Source organism: Lynx canadensis, chromosome D4 (genome assembly GCF_007474595.2).
Source record: "Lynx canadensis isolate LIC74 chromosome D4, mLynCan4.pri.v2, whole genome shotgun sequence".
NCBI lineage: Eukaryota > Metazoa > Chordata > Mammalia > Carnivora > Felidae > Lynx > Lynx canadensis.
The window spans coordinates 60986572-61002675 of record NC_044315.2 but is presented as its reverse complement, the minus strand read 5'-3'; the positions used below and the strand labels follow the sequence as shown (position 1 = coordinate 61002675).

The 16104-nt window shown below is 48.2% G+C and overlaps 1 protein-coding gene across 1 annotated transcript in view; it reads right to left on the bottom strand.

Annotated features, from left to right (window-relative positions):
• The window catches only part of GALNT12 (polypeptide N-acetylgalactosaminyltransferase 12), a 37412-nt gene extending 21887 nt beyond the window's left edge, over positions 1–15525 (bottom strand). Inside the window, exons 1-2 of the mRNA XM_030293797.1 lie at positions 15146–15525; positions 2868–3037 (exon numbers count right to left, since the gene is read on the bottom strand). Coding sequence (XP_030149657.1) covers positions 2868–3037; positions 15146–15510 — 535 coding nt within the window. The 5' untranslated portion in view covers positions 15511–15525. The remainder of the gene's footprint in view (positions 1–2867; positions 3038–15145) is intronic.
• Between the last annotated feature and the right edge of the window lie 579 nt (positions 15526–16104).

The window sequence follows — 16104 nt, the reverse complement described above, 5'->3', positions numbered from 1 at the left end:
CCAGGCACTGACATAGCATGTTACCTGCCTTTATCTCATTTAATCCTGTGACTCTGCGAGCTAGGGACGAGTATCCCACTTTATAGGGGCTGAAGCCAAGGTTGACGCTGGACTTGCTCAAGGTTGAGTGGCTGCAAAGTGCTGGAGCTCGGACCAGTGCCGGCACAGATTTAAAACAGCCCCGGGAGGAGAGGACCAAAGGAAAGGGAGAGGAGTACCTACTACGTGCTGGCCGACGTGAGAGTCCATCCTATGCCTGATCTCATTGGTTCCTCACCACTCTCTGATGTAAGTGTGGACAAACCCATTCACAGATGAAAAACTGAGGCTCAGAAAAGACAAGTGACTTGGCCCAGGTGCCACGACAGGTTCACGGTAAAGTTCACCTCTGACCCAGGTGCCCTGACCCCAGAGCCCAGTGCCTAATGGGCTTCATGCAGCATCAAGCCCCAACTGTCGCCGAACACCCACCACGGAAGCTACAGTTCCCAGCCTCCCTTGCAGCTAGGTGTGGCCAAGTGACCCCTGCTCTGCTCCATGGGATATGAGGGCAACTTTCGAGTTTAGCTCTCCAGCCCCATGAGATCTTCCTGCCGATGACAGCGCGCAGAAGGTGAAGAACCAGCCCGGGGCACACAGACCGGGGCAGCACAACGTCCTAGAGAATGTGGAGATACAAGGCAGAAGGAGCCAGGCCCCAAAACTGTGAAGCCGCCACACCAGCCCTAGACCATTACGCGAGCTTTGTGATGGGAGACAGATCATTTTTTTCCCATGTAAATCACTGTTGTTTAGAGTCTCTGAGAGAACGGCCAAACATACCCACCAATTAGGACACATACTCCAAGCTTTGAAGTCGGACGGACCAGACAGAGCCCGAAACAGCAAGATGCCCACGAAGCAGTAGCTGCTGCCCTTCTGTGTGGCCCACGGATGGTAATTTGGCTTGAGACTAACGACTCAGCCCACGGCTCTCCCTGTTGCTATGACCCTGACATTTCCCCTCAGCCGAGCTTAGCTCCCCCAGTTCAGCTAGTCACATGGCATGTGGCATGACCACAGCAGCCCCTCCATCCCACTCCCATCCATCGGCCATGCCCCACATGGCAGCACAGTGAGCCCAAGACTGAGCGACCTTCCTGTCCCCCCAGCAGCCCTCAGACGGCTCCCATCAGGCTCATATTTATGCCTAAACCCCCTTATGGCGGCCTCCAAGGCCCTGCCTGGTCTGGCCTCGCCCACCTTGGCACCTCATCTCCCGCATCACCTCCCCACTGGCCAACGGTCTGCCCTGCAGAATGCCTGCGCGGCCCAGCTTCTTCCTGCAACTGGGGACACTGGGCTGCCTCCTTTACATCCTAGCTTTTGGCTTAAAACCACTTCCTCAGGGAGGCTTCCTGCCCTCCACCAGGCTAGAGGAGGGCCCGTCCCCAAGCTCCCCTTACTCTCCTGCTCTGACTTTTATTTCACAGCACTTTGTCCCTTGCTGTAGTCCACCTGCTATATTGCTATATTATGCTATGCTATTTTGTATTGTGTTGTGTCATCGTGTATTATTCTTTACATGTTCATTGACCACCCCCACCCACCTCTCCACCCATTAGAATGTGAGTTTTACGAGAGCAGGGACTTGTCTTGTTTCCCACAGAATCCCCGGTGCCTGGCACAAAGGTGGAAGCTCAAAATATGTTCGCTGAATAAATGGAGTGCCAACTCTGGACTGCATGTGAATTGCTGGACCCCAGGTCACCGGTCAGGCCTATAGGGATATGGGTCACTCTCTCAATGGAACGCCTCTCCCTGGATTCAGTTCTTCTCCTGTCTGGGCTGCCCCTTTTCGATCTCATCTCAAACTTAACAAATCCAAAGCCAAATGCCCCACTTCCTTTCCCAGACCTGTCACTCCTGCCCTGGGTGGCTTATCTAGCTCTGGGACAGCAGCACCATTCACCCAGAAACCCATTCCAAGGGCCTGCAGGTCCCCCAGATGCCATGTCTCAAACACCCCTCCTCCTCCTCCCCTTCCCTCAACTACCACCAGACTCCCAGCCTCCATCTCTCACCTGGGCCGCCTCTACAGCCCCTGGCCTCCCTGCAGAGCTCCCCTGTACACAGTTCTCCACCCACAGCCTAGAGGGATCCCTCAAAGGGCAAAACTGCTCTCCTGTTTAAAACCCTGCCCTAGGGGCGCCTGGCTGGCTCAGTCAGTTAAACAGCCAACTCTTGGTTTTGGCTCAGGTCATGATCTCATGGTTCGTGAGTTCGAGCCCCAAGTCAAGCTCTGTGCTGACAGTGTGGAGCCTGCTTGGGATTTCTCTTTCCCTCTCTCTCTGCCCCTCCCTGGCTTGCTTGCTCTCTCTCTCTCAAAAAAAATAAACATAAATTAAAAAAAAAAAAGTCCTGCTTTGTTCTCCCCGCCCTCAGGACAAAGTCCCGACGCCTCGGCCTCAAGTGTAACGCCTGCACCCTTCCCCATGTCTCATACCTCTCCTCCGCCTGCTGGTCCTCCGTCCTTCCTGAACTACCTGCAGAGCCTATCATGCAACACTGTGACTCGGAGGCTTTCCACATTCTGTGCCTCCACTTAAAACACCCTCTCTCCACCTCTGCTGCCCACATACTAGTTCAAGACTAAGGTCAGCCATTCTTCCTGAGTGCTCTGTCTCCTGTAGCACCATGTAGTAGAGCCCTCTGTTCACACACCTGCATCCCAGCAGGCTCCCAGCTCCTGGCAGGGGCGGGGCACACGGAGACACAGAAAGCCTGTCCTCCTGGGGCCCATTCCACCCCTCCCGAGTCGCACTCTTGCCTCCCAGGCACTGCTCTGGGAAGCCAGGCCCCTCCAAGAGCTCATGTGGAGGGCTTACCTCTGTCACTGTAGTCATCTACGAGGATGACTTCTTCTAGCAGCATGTCCGGGGACGTCTCGAGGACACTGTAAACTGTCCGGAGGAGGGTTGACCAGGCTTCATTATAAAACGCTATGACAACAGATGTCGTGGGCAACTTGTCATAATCATATTTCTTCTCTTTGCACCTGCAAATACAACACAGCTTCAGGGAATCGAGAATCCGCAGCTGACTGTGTGTACCAGGCCCAGGCTGGTCCTAGGGATGGAGGTGTGAAGGGGACACAGGTCACAGTCCTGAGACCTCCTCCTAGGGAATGGAAAATAATCTGCTGGGATCTTCCAGAGATCCCAGTGTTCCTCTAGGAGCCCCAGCGGAGTCTAAGAAAGGTTCTAAAGTGCCACCAAGAAGCTTGAACCGTGGGACACTATTTTGAGGCTTTAAAGCAAATTTCAGATTTGAGCAACATATGAGCTAAGCAGACTCAGAAGGGAGGACGATGGCCACCTCCCCCTCCTCAGCACCTCTCTCGTGGGTCCTCTCCCTTCTGATTCCACTGCCAGGCCTGTGCTCAGACCGAGCCCTCTGCCTGGAACGCCCTTTCCTCATTTCTCTACCTGGCAAACTCTCTGTCCTCTTTCGAGAACAGCTCAGCCCCATCCTCTCCCTGGGACAGCCTGTGGGGGCAACTGCTCGCTTGTGGATGCTCCTCGGGCGCCTTGCCCACACGCGCGCCTCTGGTCCAGCAGGTGTCAGTCACAGCACTCTGGTTGCTCACTGGCATCTCACTGCCCTCTCCGGCACGTTACCCGGGCAGCAGCGATGCTTACAAAGGTGGTGTGTGCAGAAACCAGAGCCACTGCTAGAATGTGCAAACAGTCCAGAAGGGCTGCATAGAGGACACTGACCACCCCCCTTCCAGTACCCACCCCGCCCCTTGCCCCACTCTGTGGCCTCCCGGTGGGGGTGGGGGCATGTGCCTTGACTGGTGGTGATAGGAACCAGTAAGTTTCCTCTTTCTTTAGTAGGGTTTCCAGCTACTTCCTAAGGAGTTTCCCTAGTTGACAGAGAATTCTCTTCTCGGAGTGGCTCACGAGAAACTCCCAATGTCATCCCAGGGACTGGGCCGTGCCTGGAGACCTTCCATAGGAAATGGCAAGAGAGGGGAGGAACAGAACCCCAGAGGGGCACCCACAAGACTGGGCTGGAATGCGGGGCTGGCAATGCGAGAAGAGCGTACATGCTTGAAGACCAGCCAGCCGCCCTGGGCAGAAAGGGAAGACCTCACAGCAGGCTGTGCAGCACGTCAAAGGGACGCAGAACCAAGCAGGATGAGGAGTAAAGCTAGATCAGCCAACTGCCGGTACCAGGCAACGCGTCAGTGGGCCCTTACCCATCAGTCACCAAATATTTCCTGATCACCTACTATGTGGATTAAAAAAAAAAGTTCAAGAGGACAATGATCAAATAAGCAAACGTATCAGTAATTTCAGAAAGTAATGGTGCTATAAAGAAAAGCAGGGTGCAAAACAGAGCAACTGTGGAGGGCAGTGGGAAGGGGGAAACGGAGCAACCACAGAACAGGTAATCAGGGAGGGCCTCTTAGAGGAGGTGACATTGAGGAGGAGACCTGAATAATGCAAAAAAGCAGAGAAAAAGCCCTTTATGTATCCACTTTATTTCTTGTGGTTTTTCTCCTTTTGTTTCATCATGAATTTTTTCAAACATTATAAGGAACTCCTGGGACCTTTTGCCCAACATCAACAATTCTCAATGCATGGTGTATCTTGATTCATCTATGCCCTCACCAGATAGGGTTTTTTGTTTTGTTTTGTTTTGTTTTGTGTTTTAGAGAGAGGGAGAGAGAGAATCTCATGCAGGCTCCACACTCAGCTATCCCATGAGTCGTGAGATCATGACCTGTGCCGAGATCAAGAGTCAGATGCATAACTGACTGAGCCACCCAGGTGCCCCATCCCAGACTAGTTTAAAGCAAAACCCAGAATATCACAGCATCCATGAATATTTCAATCTATCTAAGATATAAGGACGCCTTTTTTTTTTTCATAATAAAACACAATACAACTGAGACGTCTTAAGAAGTTACCAATTCTTTACTGCTACCATATCTCCAGCCTGCAATATTTCATAAAAATTAAAGACGCCAATGTTTGGAACACACACCATTCTTTTAAGAACCTCTAAGGACAAGTGTTGCTTATCCTAACTGGAGGATGCATTGATTTTAAGATACATCCAAATCTCAGAGATGCTTCAATATGAAAAAAAAAAAAAAGACTTAAAATTAATGAAATGTCCTACTTCATTTAACTCTCAAAACCACTTTCAGTGTTGGCATGTATTGTTCCCGCTTGGAAGGCCAGGCTCAGAGAAGTGGGATAACTTGGGCGGTTCACAGAATGCCTGTGAGCACGTACCTGGCCGGGGTCCTCATGTCCAGAGGCCCGGTCATAGGGTTGTGGCTTGCCCCCGGCCGGACGCTCAGGTGGGCCATCTGATCGAATGAAGAGCCCTGCACCACACCTCCCTGCCTCTCCCTCCTCCCTACCTGTCCTCCCTCCCAGGGTCTTGCTCCAGGCCCTCTTCCTAAACTCCAGGGCAGTCTCTGCAGAGAGCTCTGCTGTCACTGGGAGGACCCTCCACATGAACAGGCGTATCCGGGAGACTCTGTTAGAGGCCGGCTCTTCTCAACCACACTCACATCCTCGCTCGTGCTGCGTTTGCAGGCCCTGCTCTACACCCTTGCAGGCCCTGCTCCCTGCCCTTGAGTCAAAGTCAGCTGAGGCTGGAAGCATAACAGCTCTGGTGTCCTAAAGCGACAACAGGGCATCCCCAGCAGCCCTAGCAGCGGGACGCGAATCCTTGGACGCCAAGGGCTTCCGATTCACAGAAGTGGTTACTACTTAGCACTGTGCTCCACAGAGGGGAGTCCAGCCCACACTAAGGGGAGGAGAGGCAGGCTCCATCCTTTGAAGGGGATGATTGCCAAGAATGTGTGGATATATTTGAAAACCACCACGCAGGGATAGAATGCAGAAGTGTGACAGTACGTGTCCTCCAACACCAGGCCCTAAGACACTGAGGTTCCCTCTTTGTTCCCTCCCATGGACCATCCATCCTGGGGAAAGCCAGTTCCATGCAGTGACGCGAGTAGACTCAAGCATCCTGTGGAGAGGTCTCTGTGGCGAGGGACCGAGGCCTCCAGCCAACAGCCAGCCCCAACTTTCCAGCATGGGATAAGCCCTCTTGAAAGCAGATCTTCCAGGCCCAATCAGGCCTTGAGATGATGAAATCCCCAGGCAGCATTTGGATTGCGATCTCATGGGAGATCCAGAGCCAGAACCACCCGGCTAAGCCACTCCCGAATCCCTGACCCACAGAGATTATGTGAAATCACAAATGTTTATTGTTGTTTCAAGTCACTAAGTTTATGGTACGGCCTATGCTGAAATAAATCACAAGGAAACTTTCAGCCAAGCCCAACGGAGAGAGATGTTTTATAAACCAGTAAGCCTGTACTTTAAAAAAAAAAATGCTAAAATGCCAGTGTCCTAAGAGACAGAGACAGGGCTAAAGAGACACAACAACTAAATGTCGCCCTTGATTCTCAATTAGATACCAGGTCCAGGAAAAATAAAGCTGCTCCAAAAGTTGGCACAGTTGGAAAAATCCAGTATTGTATAAACTTTCTTAATTTGAGAACTACAACATGGTATCATGAGAGAATGTCCCTGTCCTTAGAAAATGCATGCCGAAGGAACAAAGGCTAAAAGGTATTATTGCTAAAACTTACTCTCAAATGTGTGTAATAGTATATAGCACACGTAGAGAGAAAAATTAAGTACATGGGGCAAAATAATGAATGGATCTAGGGGAAGGACGTACAGGAGTCTGTTCTGCTATTCTTACAAATTTTCTCTAGCTTTGAATTTTTCAAAATTAAAAGTGTAATAAATTAAGAAGAAAAAGGGGGCCCCTGGATGGCTCAGTCAGTTAAGTGTCTGACTCTTGGTTTCAGCTCAGGTCATAACCTCACAGTTCGTGGGATCAAGCCCCATGTCAGGCTCTCCCTCTCTCTCTCTCTGCCCCTCCCCAGCTTGCACTCTCTCTCTCTCTCTCTCTCTCTCTCTCTCTCAGAATACATAAATAAACTTAAAAAATAATCTTTCTTTGTGAATATAAAAATGATGCATGTTCATTGTGAATAATTTTAGAATGCAGGAAAATATAAAGAAGTAAGAATCAGCAACAAGCCCACTGCTCAGAGATCTCCATTGTTAACATTTTTGGCATATTTCTTTCTATTGTTTATTGTTTGTGTGTGAGCACATGCTCACACACACTGCTGTTTATAGATCTGTACCCTGCTTTTTTGATTTAATATGATAGTGCAGTTATTCTTCTGTACTGTTAAAAGAGTCTCTGAGAATGGGTTTTGGATGGTCTTTGTAGCATTCCTTCATGAACCTGCACTACATTTCACGTTTTCTTGTCGGACCTTTGGAATTATTTACAGCTTTTTGCTATTATAAATAATGTTACAGAGAAAGATTGTTACTACAAGCGTCCTTCTGGGTTATCTCTGATTATTCCCTTAGGTGAGAAATTCTTAGATGTATTATGACATGATATTAAAAAGAAGAGGAACATTTTGAAGCTCTGAGTAATAGTGCCAAACATAGCCAGTGCTCTTATGATTTGAAGGGACACAGATAGAGTACCTGGACATTCTAGAACAGTGGCCTTGGGCTTTGGGGTTTGCAGAGCAGCAGAAACATATAAACAAAAACACCGAGGAGGGACTGACATCTGCTCCCAGCATTATTTGGTCAAGCGGATATCTTTCTACCTTCCTACTTATTCTTATCATGGGAAGAAAGCCATTTTAATACCAACAATTAAGGATGTGATTTTATACTAAAGGACCACTGTTTACATTGAATAAACCTCAGTTTTGAAAACCTAACTTTACTGTCCTTCTTTCCATTCATTTCTCCTCGGACCTATGTACATTTGGAACTAAATTTTAGTTTGTTTTTTTTTTTTTTGATAAAAAAATCTTTATTTTTAGGTTGCACAGAAACACATTTTTTTTTCATGGAGTATAAGCAATTAATTCTTTCTAAAGCTTCTAGCGGGCTGTGGCTCGGCACGACATAGCCTTTCCATGAGCCGTGTCTACTAGTCAGGGGCTTTTAAAATGCAGATACACCTATTAATATTTTATATACGTATATATGTTGTCTATTTGTTACAACATATATCTGCAGGAGAGCAGCTGTTTTGGTGGAAGCGGGAAGAGTGAGGTAGAAGAGGGCCTGTGTCAGGGCCACTAAGCTTGAGTTACCTATTTTTGGAATCAGAATCAGCTTAGCCCTTGGATATCACCTTTGCACTATTAACATTATTTTCTTCTTTTTTTTTAATTCTATTTATTTATTTTTGAAAAAGAGGGCACGAGAGAGTGGGGGGAGGGGCAGAGAGAGAGAGGGAGAGAGAGAATCCCAAGCAGCCTCCACACTATCAGCGCAGAGCCCAAGGAGGGGCCCGAACTTACAAACTGTGAGGTCGTGATCTGAGCCAAAATCAAGAGTTAGATGCTTCACCCCCATGCCCCAAAAAAGATTAATTTTAAAAGGCTGGATCATATTTCTTTAGTAACACATAGCAAATGTCCTCATCGAGCAATAATTTCGTATTCTGACCGCTCCTTTTTTCTTGGCCTGGTATAGTTTCTCCTCCTTTCTTTAAACATACCTTACAGGCATCGTCCTTCGTGAATGTTCAATATATCCTTCTGGAAGTTTGTTTCCAGGAAAAACACTTTCCCTTTTCCCTTTTTTTCAAAACAAGGTTCCAAAAGTTCAGATTGCAAAACAAATACTGCTGAAAAAAATATGCAATTTTCTTTCATTGCATGATCAAAGCAATTTGAATGACTTTTATAAATGTACAGTTCTAGCCTTCTAGAACTGTGAATTAACTAAGTCTTTCCTTCAGTTCTCCAATTTTTCATTTTAAGTCAATTAACCAAAAAAAAAAATTATTGAAAACCTCTATATGCCCTTCCCCATCCCAGGTGCTATGAAGGGATAGAAAAGAATTATGTGGCATTTCTCATTCTCCTCCCAACCAAAAGCAGAGCATCCTTTAATTAGATAAGAACAGCTATGCATCCATGCCTCAGGGTTCCACTTTTGCCTAGGGGACAAAGGAAGCTCAGAGTCAAATTCACTGCTAAATCATAGCAAGCCATCCTTTCTTTAACATTCTGGTATAATCCATGTGTCTTGTAAGGGCAGGGGGTGAATTGTGGTTTTTGCTGTATTTTCTTCATGCCTTGTACTGTACCTGGTAATAATAAGAACATGTATTGAGCGCTGACTACATGGTAGGTGGTGTGCTAAGCATTTTACAAGCATTATTCCACTTTCCCTTCCCAGCAACCCAGTTGGGCAGGGACTTCCATAAACTCTGCTAGCATAACATACAATTACGTATTATACAGATGCGAATGAATGGGTGCAGTAAATGCCTCCTCGTCTTCCTTTATCTTTATATTCAGGTTACACATAAAAGTCTTTTGAAAAAATGAAAATCCATACCTGTTGCAGAACAGGCCAAGGAGGTCACAGTGTACCTTGGTGGGTTCTGCCTGCCCAGAATCCTTTCTCCTTTCTTCACATTCCTGCACTTTGAGTTCCCTTTCATGAACCATGTCTCCCAGACTCGCAGGCCATGTGGTCTGCGCAAGGCTGAACACACACACATGCGCACACACATGTGTATACACACACCCCTCTGGGAAGGTCACATGCCCCAGGCCTGACCAATGAACATTTTTTGCCTAATGACACCAGTTGAGTCCCTGAATCCAGGGCCCAGAATAATCTGAACCTAGTCCCAAACCTAGACTTTCCTGTGATAGAAGCCAATATATTTTCTTTTATATTCAAGTCAGTTCGCATTTTGCACTGGGTTTACAGTTATTTTCAACCAAATGAACTATGACTAATAGAGGAAATAAGTTTTGTGTTTTTTTGTTGTTTTTTTTTTTTTAAGTGAATGTAAGACTTCCACTCCGGACAATATGGAAGATTAAAATGTCTGGGGAAACCCTGTTGGAAAAAATTTTTGATAAAATACTTCTTAAAAATCTTGTTTATTTATTTATTCATTATGGGAAAGCCAGAGGGAGAGCACACAAGTAGGGGAGAGGGGTAGAAGGAGAGAGAGAGAGAGAGAGAGAGAGAGAGAGAGAGAGAGATTGATTATCTTAAGCAGGCTCCATGCTGAGCACGGAGCCCAATGTGGGACTCAATCCCACCATCCAGGGATTATGACCTGAGCCGAAACCAAGAGTCAGCTGCTCAACCAACTGAGCCACCCAGGCGCCCTTAAAAAAACTCTTTTAAATGCATGGCTCAGCTTATAGAAAAGGAAATAAAGTCCTCAGGGTCCAGGAACAACATGAAAATACAAATCTCGATATTACAGCTATCAGACACAAAGCATAAAATAAGTATGCTTAACATGCTTGAATAAATAAAAGACGCCCTCATATAAATGACAAAGAAATAAGAATGACAGGCAAATTTAACTCAGTATAGACATCTCACAGCAGTGACTTTAGATCACCAAAGACTTTAGATCCTGCTGAGCTGAATATGTACTTTCAAGTTTACCACCAAAGATTAGAAATAAACAGTATAACTGAGGCACCCGGGTGACTGAGTCAGTTAAGTGTCCAACTTCAGCTCAGGTCATGATCTCACCATTCGTGGGTTTAAGCCCCGCATCAGGCTCTGTGCTGAATGCTTGCTCAGAGCCTGTAGCCTGCTTCAGATTCTGTCTCTTTCTCTCTCTGCCCCTCCTCCACTTCTGCTGTCTCACTCTGTCTCTCAAAAATAAATAAATGTAAAATAATAATAAAAAAAGAAATAAACAGTATAACTGCCAAATTAGTAGGGAAGAAAAAGTGGAATGAGAAGGGTAGAGAAAAAACTTCTATCAACTCAAAGAATAGTGTTAAAAGAAAAATAAAAAGGAAAACAGCACAGAAAAAGAAAAACAATTAGAAAGCATAAAATAAGATGGCATGATCAAAATAATCAAGCCTTAAATATCCTGTAAGCACGCGAAATATATGAGGACATAAATGTCCAATAAAAAGACCGTCAGTCTGGATTTTCTCCTTAATGACCACACAAAATGCAGCAACACGCTACTTAGAGACAGGCCTACAACATTAGGACATAGAATCAATGACAGTAAAAGGATGGAAAAAGGTATCATGAAGATACTAACTAAAACTGAACACGTTCTCCAGACTTAAAGCACCGATTCAAAAAAAGGATGTTACTCTGACAACCACAAGATGGGTCTGGTAAAAATTAACGGAATAACCTGCAGTTTACAACTTTGTTGGGGAAGCAAAGAAACATTAGCCTAATCTCCACACTACGCGTGATGCTGTTCCAAAGACGATGTTGTTATGAGAACGGTCAAGCAGGCTACGGCTCTGCAAAAAGAGAACTCTTAACCAACTCCCTCCTGCCAACCCCATCAAGCACACTCTCTTTAGCTGAATTGCCTATTTTGAGCGATTCTGAAACTCTTCACCATCCCAGCACCCAAGTCCTGATCCCTGAACTCAGACACACATCTGCAATTATAGCACTAATAAGGCTAAAACCAGAGCAAGCGTTCATGGAACACCTATGTATTGTTGCCTAATCAGCAGCTCAAAATTCTTCAGCTACAGCAGAGAACGGCTGATGTTCACATGTGACATCCCCGTCCATGTGCCATGGAAATGTGGAAATGCACAGCCCCAAGGGCACTGTCACTCCACCTTTTCCTCCTGCTCAATAGGTCAGACTATAAATGAGAATGGCATTATAGTGATTATCTCAACGCCTCTCTGGTCTATAAAAACTAAAACTCTTTGCCAATATTGGTACAACATTAGCAACCATTGCTCGTGACACACCTTATAACTGACTGTGATGTCATCACTGGTTTCACTGGCACCTGACCTGTTTTGAATCCCCACTTTGTCTAATTCTGGCATTCTCCCCCTTGCTCAAAAGCACTCACTTTTCATCTTCTGAGTAAAAAACCCACAGGCCCTAAGACAGTAGCTTTCAGCCGTAGGTGTACATCAGCCTCAGCCTAGGTGCTACCTACAGAAATTCTAATTAATTGTTCTGGGGAAGGTCCCTGGCATCAATACGTTTCAAAGTTCCCCAACGCCACAAATCCAGCTTCCTGGCTCCCACTTTGGCCTGCTGCCATCTCAGAGTGAAAGTTCCACCTCCTTGCTCGGCTCAAAGGAGACCGTGTTTGTGAGTTTTGCAAACTCTGCCCTTACTATCCCACCACGTAAGGATTCCTGGTCATCCTGTTCCTTCTCCTCCTTCTCCTCCTCGATTCCGTGCTATAACTAACAGAAATAAAGCTGTGTTCTAATCCACTGGCACATGAATTACCAGACTCACAGAAGAGCTGGGGTCTACACCAAGTCTCAAAGACTTAGAGCCAACACTGAAGTGTCTCTAGCGGTTTGGCCTGTCCAAGAGAGCAGACGCAGTATCACGGCTTGCAGACACCGAGAAGAACCAGGCCAGATCCCTTAGTAGTTCCCAACTCCTTGCAATGGGAACAGCTTCATCCACGTAGTGTAAAGATTTCAGTCACAACCATGTGTGAGCCTATGTACATACTCATGTTTGAATATGTTCTCGTTCACATACCCATGGGTATATTTTTCAAAATCTATTTCTATACCTGGAAAAGTCCAAAAGGATACGCAGCAAAATGTTAGCCGTGGTTCTCCTGGGGTTGTAGGTTTATGGAAGATTTTTTTTTTTTTTTGGTTCCCTGTACATGCTAAAATTTCTAGCGTGAACATGTATTGCTTTTATAATTAAAATAAATAGATAAATAATTGTCTGCACCCCAAAAGGGAGGAGGGAATAAAAGATCTGGGCTCTAGGGGCGCCTGGGTGGCTCAGTCAAACATCCAGCTATTGATTTTGGCTCAGGCTATGATCTCACAGTTTGTGGGTTCGAGCCCTAGATCCGGCTCTGTGCTGACAGTGTGGGGCCTGCTTGGGATTCCCTCTCTTCCTCTCTCTCTGACCCTCTCCCACTTGTGCCCTCTTCCTCAAAATAAATAAAAAAACTTAAAAAAAAAATCTGGGTTCTAGATAAGCTCTGCCCCAGATCTGCATGTTACCTTGGGGGCAAGGCTTTGTCTCTGTTAGACAGGATGCTCACTCGGCCTCTCCCTCAGTGACATTCAAGGATCTTAACCACCCCTCTGCTTATCAGTTAAAGTCTCAAGGGACTCCCCCACACCCACCCTGACTCCAACTGTAAATTTATATTCTGCTATTCTGGTTTCTCAGGCTAAAACTCAAGACCCTGATTAGGTCCTCACCTTTCTATGAACTATAGTAAAAGTGAGTCTCCATCAAAGACCCTGACCTGGAGGGCAGAAGTTATGCCTCCAGGCCTCCCTGGCTGAGTCTAACACAGATCAAGCTCACCTTTCTCTCCAGCTAGACAAGAATAATCCAATAGGCCTTGCTGCAGGAATTAAAGGCAGGAGGCATTCACACTCCTTATCACGCTGGGCTTGTATTAACTTCCCAGAGTCAATGCAACAGCAGGATCTATAAGCAAATCCTGATAGGACACAGGGCAGCTCTGTCACCATGGAGACAAGGATACCATAAGCCCCACAGGTCATCCAGTGTTTGAAAGAGATTTCTCAACCTGGGACAATAAAGGAAGTTGGAACCCGGAAAAAAAAAACAACTTTACAACCAATCCCTGCATGCCTCTTAAAAACAACCTCCTGAGGACATTGTTGGCAACAGGGAAGGGAAGAAAAACTAATAAGAATTGAGTACACAGTGTGTTCAATGTTTTATTAATTCCTAGGTGGTGTTATTTCTACGCATTCCTTATTTTGCAGATAGGGAAAGTGGGGGGAACTGCTACCAACACTAACAAAGTTCTACTCAAAAAGATTAACAGTGAAGATGCCTCAGGGGAAAGCATGAGGCTAGACACGAACAGATACCGGAAAATAGGGAAGACAGTGAAGTGTGAGTCCCTCCCAATTCTGCCAAGGTCGGCGGGGGGGGGGGGGGGGGTAGCAACTCCTGGAGCAGGCACTCATGCTTTCTCTGGCCAAGGATTCACGGATCCCCAAATCCTGAAATTAGCACAATGCCAAAGAGGCCATGAGGGTCACATCCCCCACTTTCCAGCTGTGGGGTGAGTCACTTGTCCTGACACCTGAGATCTTTGCCACACCTCCAAGGCAGGAATTCAGGGGAGCAGGAAAGGGTGGCAGGTGCCTGGTGCTCACACAGGCTGCTCCACTGGCTCCTCTTGGGACCCCCTCTCTGAGCCCTCTTTTCCTCCAAGTCTTTAAGAACAGGGCTCAAGTGGGGACCTAAAAGATCCCCACCGATGGAGGAAAGGAGAGAGAAGGCCAGGAGGTCTGACCTTCTGCCAGCTTGCTCCCTTCTCACCTAGGCAGTGGGCACAACCCACCGGGCCAGCAGCTCAGGCAGGAATTAGGCCTCCGACTGCACAAGCTCGGGGCCTGCACCACCCACAGGAGTGAGCTGAGCTGCATCGCAGCCAGAAGGAGCCCTTCCCACCAGCGCCTCCTTCCTGCCCTCCTTTGCCTAAAGCTCAGGAATCCAGCTCCCAATGAGAGGGAAGCTTCGGACTTGGCCTTCCAGCGACCTTTCACCACTCCTGCTGGGACGCCCTCCCCTCCTGTTTCATTCATTGGCCTGACACACACTGATAAGTGAATGGGGAGACGATCTCAAACCCTAGGAGTCCTTAGTTTCACCAAGGAAGGGACATGCAGGCAGGGCTGGACTGGGGTGGGGGAGAAGGTGCTGTGAAACCAGGAAGAGCACCCAAAGGGGGTCTCACACCTGTCTGCTTAGCCCTGACTCTCCCCCACTTTTTCAGAGCCGAATGACAGACCTTCTTAGGGGGGAGAGACCGCCCAGTAAGAGATTCGTCAATTTCTGAGATTATTCTATTTTCTTTTTTTTAAAACTTTCTTGCGTCGCCCCAACCCAGATGACCCCTTCCACTGCCCACTTTCCGAGAAAGAATAAGACGCGCGATCCCCAGGTATTTCGACACCCCATTTCCACCCCGCCACTTCACAGATGCCTAAGCTGAGGCCCGGGGACTCCGCGGGCAGTGTTCCGCCCGCCACCTGCGGACTCACAGCGGGTTCCAGCGCTCGGGCAGGCGGCGGTGCAGCGAGATGCGGTCGCTAAGGTAGATGTTGATCTGGTGCACCCGCACGCTCTCCTCTTGCAGCCGCAACTCCTCGCCCTGCAGCTGCAGCCGCACCGCCTCGCCCCGCGCGCCCAGAGCGTCGCTGGGCACCGGCGGCCGCGGCAGGACCGGGTCGCGCCGCCCCGGGCGTGGGGTGCGCGGGGGTCCCGGCTCGGCCGCCCTGGCCCCGCGCCGCGCCCGTAGCACGGAGCCCAGCCCGGCCAGCGCCAGCAGCGCCAGCAGAGCCAGCAGCGCCTTCCGGCCGCGCCGCAGCCCCAGCGGGCAGCGCCTCCGCGCTGCGCGCCCCCACATGCGCCCGCCAGCTGGGGCCAGCGCTCCGCTCGCCGGGAGCGGCGGCGCAGACCCGGACCCGGATCCCGGAACCGCGGCGCCGCGCCGCCCCGCCCCGCCCCCGGCCCGCCCCACCTGCGCACCGCCCCCTTTCAGCCCAGCCCGCGCGGTGGAGGGTGGCTGGTCTTCACTCTGTCCCCCCGTGGACAGGCCTAGACTCACACCACCTTCCTCGTTGGGCTGTAAGCATTAGGAAAAAGGTGACGGTCGTAAAACCCTCAGCTCAGCACCTAGCACTTCATAAGCGCTCAGTAAATGTTGGCTGAATGCACTCTGCAGGGTGCTACGAATTTTACTGCCCTTATCTCATCTGGCCCTTACGCAGTCCAGTCACAGGGGTAGTAGGATTATCAACTCCATTTGACAGATGATGGAACTAAGGCACAGTGATTCTGTGTCACTGAGGCCTGCAGGCCCAACCAAAGACATAATACTGTTTAGATTCGGTGAATAGCAAACTTTCCCCTGGTTCCCTGTTAGTCTACCTTTGTTTTATCCCTAACTTTACAAAGGCCTCCAAGAAACTGATCAAAGGAATGAACCCCCTCAGAGAAA